General features: G+C 50.5%; 1 protein-coding gene across 1 annotated transcript; it reads right to left on the reverse strand.

Moving 5' to 3' along the window:
• Positions 1–2,777: 2,777 nt before the first annotated feature.
• Positions 2,778–4,802, reverse strand: RPRML (reprimo like). The gene is made up of 2 exons (XM_054649806.2): positions 4,576–4,802; positions 2,778–4,118 (listed from the first exon to the last, which is right to left on the reverse strand). The coding sequence occupies exon 2, from the start codon at positions 3,905–3,907 to the stop codon at positions 3,572–3,574; it is 336 nt and encodes a 111-aa protein (XP_054505781.1). The 5' UTR covers positions 3,908–4,118; positions 4,576–4,802; the 3' UTR covers positions 2,778–3,571.
• Between the last annotated feature and the right edge of the window lie 2,691 nt (positions 4,803–7,493).

The raw sequence follows: 7,493 nt of genomic DNA on the forward strand, positions 1-7,493 counted from the left end.
GGTGCTCTGGTGCATCTGATGCCAAGCTCAGGTTGGGATCCTTCTTCCCCCCACAATCTGTCTGTCTGTCTCATCGTGTTTAACTCTTCCATTCCCTCAGTCCAGACTGCCAAGGCAGGGGAAAGAGGTGGGTGTCATCTGGGACTTTGGTGTTTTCCCCACCACAGGGACATCTATATGACCATTGTTTTCCAGGTGGGTCAAGCCACCTCTATTTCTGCAATTGTACAGCCAGTGATTCCATAATCAGAGGATTTCCCTTTGCAGGCAGTTCAGTAGGGGAAAATGCTATCACTCTCCTTTCTCTGCTGTCTCCCTGCTGCCTGTCTAGAAAGAAAAAAATCCAGCTGGAACAGAATCACAGCAAGTGGGGACCAGCCCAGAGACAGGCAGCTGTGCCTGGAGGAGGATGGTGAAGATCCAGAGCAGGTTGCTCTTGGTGGGCAGGAAAACTTGACTGACCACAGAGTCATAGAGTCAAAGAATCATTAAGGTTGGGAAGGACCCCCAGAGACCATGTACTGCCTCCTGTTTTCAGAGAAGGGATGCAGACTAGATGGATCAGTGACTCAGACCAGTGTAACCAGTCCCATGGGCTTGTGTTCCACTGCTAGGAGGAGATCTTAGATGAAACTTGATGGCTGGTCCTCAGTCTGCCACTGATGTGATGATCCATCTAAGCACATCCCTTCTCTCCCTGTCCCTCCAACAGCATCTCTCAGTCATGCTTGAACAGGTCCTGGCACCCCAGTGGCACTCTGGAAGTTATTGTGCTACAAGTAACAATTGCCAAAAAAAAATTTAAAATATAGTCATAAATAACAGTTACAAAAAAACTGTTTGAATTTTCTTGGGAGCTGGTAGGCACTTGTGAGCTTATGCTAAATGAGGAGGTGTTGGATGAAAAACTACAGCTTGTGGGGAGGGGCAGCAGAAGGAGCTGTTAGGGTAGCCCTTCAGTAGCAACCTCATCCTCCAGCTGCAGAACTCATGTCTTGGGGCAGGACAGCTGGGTTTTCAGAATCTGAGATCACAGCTCTTCCTCTGAGATCTGGGGAGCATTGTGGTACCCTCAGTGTGGTGCCTTCCCTTAAGCAACCATGACTTCACCTCAAGATGGTCTTTAGACCCATAACCTCTGATCCAAGGGGTTCCTTCATGATGCCAGCCTTCTTTTCCACAAATAATTCCTCCTCGGTGGGCTAATCAGGCTTTTACTGGGAATCGAATTGGATAAGGATGTGTGCAAGTGTTTTAAGCGTCTCAACCCTGCACAAGGAAGGCAGAAGCATATGAGGACGTGCTGTAATATGGCAAAGGTGGGTGGTTCCACCAGCTGCTTCCTCTGAGGACCTCCAGCTGGTGGATGGATTGGCAAGAGGGACCAAATGCCAGCTGAAAGCAGGATGGGATGGGAGTTGAGTGAGTGCATCTGGGTTATCCTGTGACAGCACAGCAGCCTGGAGATGCAGATACACCTTTAGGTTACAAACACAAGTACAGCCCAAGTATTTGCAGAGCTGGGTCATTGCATGCTTTGGGTTTTTCATGTCTTACCCTCATGTCTGACCAGGCTGTGCTCCCGCAATGGGAGTAGTCTGCACTCTAGCAAAGAGACCATGGAATCATGGAATCCCAGAATGGTTTGGGTTGGGAAGGATCTTAAAAGCTCATCCAGTTCCAACCCCTGCTGTGGGCAGGGACCCCTTCCACTATCCCAGGCTGCTCCAAGCCCCAGTGTCCCACCTGGCCTTGGACACTGCCAGGGATCCAGGGGCAGCCCCAGCTGCTCTGGGCACCTTGTGCCAGTTTGCATCCAGGGCATTACTCCAAGCAGTCTGTTCCAGGAGATCAATGGCCACAACACCCCTCACAGCAGCACGGACTAAAATCCCCTTCCAGGCTGCTGTGTGAGGCCACTTTACGTGTGGCAGTAGGAGAGCAGACCCTCTCCACTGAGAAGGTGGCTCAGGTCTGCAGACCTGCAATTGCTCGTAAAAACCAGAGCTGCCTATTCAGCTGTTCCACTGGCACCAAGAGGACATTTCAAAGTTTTGAATCACAAATTCTGCCCCTGCTGCTACGTTGTCACTGTGCTCCTAAGGCTGACACACACAACAGGTCAGTGGCAGCGATCAGAGACAGCACTACACTGGTCCTGCTCTGCATCATGTGGGAACCTTGAGAAGGTACTCAGCAAATAATGATTAATTTAAAAACATTCTCTAATCATGTTTTTCCCTCTGGGAAAGGCAGAGATCTGTTCCTCCAGATTTACATCCAAGTGGCTCAGCTCATCAGCTCCTCCAGTATCCAGGATTGCTTTCCCACTACAGAAGTGAACCCAGCAGGAATATTGTTGGTGTAACAAAACACAAATTATTTCTACCTCACACCCACAGCCAGAGCTGTAATTCCATCACAGAACAAAGGTCAGGAGTCTTCCTCCTCTCACATAATTCAACTTTGACAGGTCATCAGCTAGAGGTTTTAACTCAAAGGCTGAAATCTTGCTTTGCAAGAGGCACTCAGAGCATTTTTATGAGTCTCTGTTTCAGCACTGTGCAGGTATTCAACATGAGCCTGGAATACACAGTTCTTGATTAATTCATTTGCTAGTGGAAAGTGATACTTGCTTGCAAAAAATGATAGTTGTTTCTGCTTTAAAGAAATACCTCTAATTACACTTCACTTCAAGGTGAGATGATTATACCTGGAACTAGGATTGAAATTCCTGAACTACACACACACAGAGAAGTAATAAAGACAGCACAAAATTCTTTTGAAACAGATTGGTTTTTTCCTGAATGTTCACCACTTTTCAAAAATTACAAAACCTCAAAGACTATAACAACGTAGCACTTGGAAAAAGAGGCTGGTGTGTACAAAAACAAGCATGCTTTTGTTTTAAGGGTGGAAAGGGGTTTATATTTATCCGTGTTTTTTTCTTCCTCCACCACAGAGCAAAAGAAGAAAGTACCAGTTTATTTAACAAGATAGGTCAGGAAAATAAGGAACAACATGCTTTCCCTGTTACAAAACTACCAGAAGATGCATGATCAAGGTCCAAAACACAACAGACTGACATTTTTTAGCATGCAGACTTTGTTTTATGACCCACACTTCCCTTCCCCTGCCCCTCTCAAAGATGAGGTCTGTGCCCTGTATTTTGCTCTCCCATTAGTTTGTTCTTTTGTTTTCTTTTTGTAAAGGCTTATTTGCCTTTTTTTTTAGCCCTAAATCCCAGGTAGTGGTATCCAAGGTAACAGCAGTAAGGAGTCCAGATCGCCACACTATGACTGTTTCTGCAAGTTTCATGCAAAACTTAAGCCATTTCTGTGTGCAACACAATGCCGGTCATTTATTGTGCTTCACACAGCTCTGGGGTGGTTTTCTCATCTGCCACCACATTTTGTTGACTGGGAAAAACAGGTTTGCTTTCCCATGGACACAGACAGACTAAAAGACCCCTCCCCCACTTCTCACTCCGCCCAGTTGCCCCAAACACATGGGAATGTGCATCTCAACACCAGGTCCATACAGTTCACTTGCCTACAAGAGCCCGGTGGCTTCAGTAAAGTCCCATGATTGCAGCGCCCACGTCCTTGGAAGGTCTTCGGTCTTTCACCAGAAAGTTAATCATGCTCTCCGACTTGATAAGCAGGTTGCAGCCCAAAAAGAAGATGCCAAACATCACAGTCAAGGAGAGGACACAGAGGACAGCAATCTGCACCACCCTTGTGATGAAAAGGCTCCTCTCATCGGGTGCCAGGACCAAGGAGCCACCATCAGTTGCCAGCACCGTGCTGGTCCCATTGCAGCAGGCCAGGAGCATCCCCAAGCCCTGAGTCCTATTGGGATCAGCTGCCTGCTCCAGGAGAGTCTGGTTGAAAAAGGATCCATTCATGGTCTATGTGTGACTCCAAATCTTCAGGAAAGGTAAAAGGGAAGCTTGTTATCTCCCTGTCCACCCTTCACGAGCCAGAGCTCGGCAGCTCCAAGCAATCTCCTGTCTTTCCTCTCTCAGTGCCCAGGATGGAGAGGGAACTTCCTCAAGGCTGTGAGCAGGTGGGAAGCCGGTCCGTGCAGCCGACAGATGTCTGGATCCCAGATCTCTCCTGGTAGAGCATTAGCACGAGCCCCCAGACAAGCAGAAGGAGAGACAAAGAAAAGGAGAAAGGGATCTGGGGGAGAGGATGGCAGCCGGGGACCACCCCATGCCCCCTGCCCTCCCAACCTGCCCCCAAACAGTGAAGCAGTGCTGCCAGATCCCGGGGTTTCTCCCGCTGCAAGGAGAGCTGGTGTCTGCCGGCTGGGAGCTCCACAAATGCAAGTTACAAGCTAAAGTCTTCACCGTGCTCAAAGAAAAAACAGCAACTCCACCCCCTTCCAGCCTCCCCCAGGCCCGCCTTCCTCCCCCTCCATGTTCACCCTGCTGCCCACCCCTTTCCCATGCTGCACACCCCATCTCTGCCCTGCCACCCCCACCCCTGTGCCACCCCCAGGTGGGGCCTGACCCACCCCTAAGGTCCTGCAGGGTGGTACCTAGCTCATCCCTCCCTCCAGCCCTCCCACCTGCTCCCAAAAGCATCCTGCATGGTGAATGTTCATCCGGACTGCTGGCAGGTCCCTGTTCCCCTGAAGGCTCATGTAAGCCTCAGGTCAGCACTGCTGTCACCGATCTCCTCTTGCTGCTCTGTGCCACCCACTCCTTCTCCGAGCAGTGTGGTCCTACCCAGCCAGTCCACCCCCAGCTCTGCTTGGTGATGCCTGTCCTGTGCCTCCAGAGAAGAGCTGGATACAGCCCCTCTCTGCATCCTGTTCGTCTGGCTGGGGGCTTCTTCCTCCGGGCACGTGGTCTCCCTTTCCTCCCCTTCTCACTTTAGCTCCTCCAAAGGGAGGCACTGCACCCTGATCTCTGCTCCATCCCCAGCTTTGGGTCCCACAGCAGCGTCACTGCAGCATCCAGGGCCAGAGCATCACAGGCCCCTTAGTCCCACCAAGGCACCAGGGGAAGTTTCACCATCACTCCCCTCTCTGTGTCTGCATAAGCTTCCAAAGTGACACCACGAGTCAGGGTGCCAAGCTTGTCAGGCTTACTCCTGCTCCTGCTCATCCCAGGCCTGTGCCCACAGGAGTGCCATGTCCAAGCTTCCTGGCTTTGTCCATTGGCATTTGCCTGGAAATCTGTCTGGATGGCCCAGAGTAGCAGGTCACCCTCAAAGTACCGTGTGAGGACTTTGCCCTGGTTTATCCATGTACATGCTGGCTTGTTTCCTTTGCCCAGCCTTTAAGGGGATTTAATAAAACAAAAATGAGGATTGATGAGTTGTAGCTCAAGTCAGGAATGTGTGGGTGGCTGAGGGTGGCGGGCAGCTTGGCAGGGACAGTGTCAAGTGATCTTCCTTTTGGGCAGCTGTGACTTTAGGGGCTCAGACCTGTTCAGTTCAGGGTTTACTTGTTGCATTTTCTTCCTTGTTCTGAATTTGGCATTTCTCTCTGGGTTGCTGCCCGCTCTGCTAGGGCAGTTGCAGCAGAAGTTATGCAGGAAGGGGGGGGAAAACCCTGATCCAAGGAGCATCTGCTAGTGTTTAACCTGGGACAATCCCACGGGAAATCAGAGCATCCCCAGTGCCCCAGCCTGGCACTGGGGATCCTCTCCCTGCATGCTCTCAGACTGAAGGAGTTTCTGCTCCCTCTGGTGGCTCCAGCTCCAACATCTCCTCTCCCAGCACACCCCAGCATGGATTTGGGCGGCACCCATTGCTCCTGGGTCACAGCCTGTGGTGATGGGTCAGCCAGGGCTCCCAAACACTCCCTTGCTGGCTTCTGCCTTCATCCCACCAGGAACCCCAAAATCTGGAGCATCCCACTGCCTATTATGCAGTGCCTGGAGGTAACATTGTGGAATCTTGGAATGGTTTTGGTTGGAAAGAACCTTAAGTCATTCTAACACCCTGTCATGGGCAAGGACATCTTCTGCTAGACCTGTCCAAACTGTCCTTGAACACTTCCAGGGATGGGACATTCAATCCCAGCAATGTTTTTAGGACAAACAGCACCTTCTTGCAGTTTGCAAGGAAATTCCACCTAAACATCTTTGACTGAGTTCATTCCATCCTTGTCCTCAGACAAGACCGGCCCAGGAAGGTGAAGGCAGGTCAAATACTTCATTTTGCGACTTTTTCCTTTTTCTTTAGCATTTTTGCACCATGCTGAAAGTATCACAGCCCACACTGGGCAGGGGATTCCAGGACACACAGAGCAACATGTCCTTTGACAGCAGCACTTGCCAGTTTGGGTAGCCGGGAGCTGGACAGGATGAGTCCCTGGTGAAGAGGGCCTGGGACATGGATGGCAGGTTGGGTCTGGGGGTGTGCAGAGCCAAACAGGATGCCATAGTCCTCACTAGACAGTTAAGACTAATCCTCCTTTCCATGAAACACTCAGACACAGTAACAGGATGACACAGCGCAGCACATGGGGACAGGCAGCTGTGTGGGCAGAAAGCCCCACATGATGGGAAAGGCCATATAGGCAGCTTGTCCAGGCAGGAAAGTAAGGAATTTGGATGCCCTAAAACTGGCTAATGGGGTCTGCAGTGAGATATGGCTCCAGGATCTGAAGCAGGGCAAGACTAGAGATGCCCAAAAACAGGTTTGGGGTTTGTAGTGATGTCTCAGCCAAGGTACAGCCCTATTTGATACTGTATGAGGGTTGATGGGCTTCTCCTAGTGCCCTTTGCCAAATCTTCATTAACAAGCCCTAGGAAGGGAGTTGGATCCCAGGTGGACAGTGATCCCCACAGAGGAGAACAGCAGGATCCTCAAGATTGGTGGGGCGGTGTGGAGAAGCAAAGAGGCACCAAAAGTTCTTTTAAAGCCAAGGAAAGTCCCAAGGTCCTGAGGAAGAGTCTGTATTCTACCTCATTTTTACAAAAACTGCTACCTCTTGTGGACAGCTGCCAGGTCTGGGACAAGTGCTGTTATCCATCTCCCAGCATGAGGCTGTGGCTCTTGTACAGCTCTGTGCATCTGTAGCCTCCAGCATCTCCAGGATGTGGCTGCAGCTCTTGGCACCCACAAAAACTTGTATTCCACAGCTTGGTATTTCTGTGTGCTGGGTTGTCTTGACCCAAGGCTGTGTCATTATTGTCCCCACCCCCTGTCACCTGGTGGGAGAGAGCATCCCAGGGAAATTAATCCAGCCCTTCTCTCCCTTTTGCTCCCAACGTGTATTCCAAGTGCCTCAGTTTCCCCAGCTCTGACTACGACCCTGGTATTGCAGGGGAACAAGATCTTTATAAAACACCTTTGAGAGACACCCACAGGCAGTTCTGATGTTTCAGTGGGTGCAGTCCCTACGCAGATCCCAATCCCTGGATTTGTTCAGCACAGAATCAATTCCTGAGGACACAAAAGGAAAAAACAGTACAAGCGAGAAGAAAATCAGGTCCAAATTATGTGACCCCAAGCTGAGCTTCCCTCCCTTTG

The sequence above is a fragment of the Agelaius phoeniceus genome, chromosome 26 (assembly GCF_051311805.1).
Source record: "Agelaius phoeniceus isolate bAgePho1 chromosome 26, bAgePho1.hap1, whole genome shotgun sequence".
In the NCBI taxonomy this organism is placed as follows: Eukaryota; Metazoa; Chordata; class Aves; order Passeriformes; family Icteridae; genus Agelaius; species Agelaius phoeniceus.

What these genes read in the sequence shown, in the direction of transcription:
- RPRML (XM_054649806.2), bottom strand. Translation starts at nt 3,907, where the DNA reads ATGAATGGATCCTTTTTCAACCAGACTCTCCTGGAGCAGGCAGCTGAT.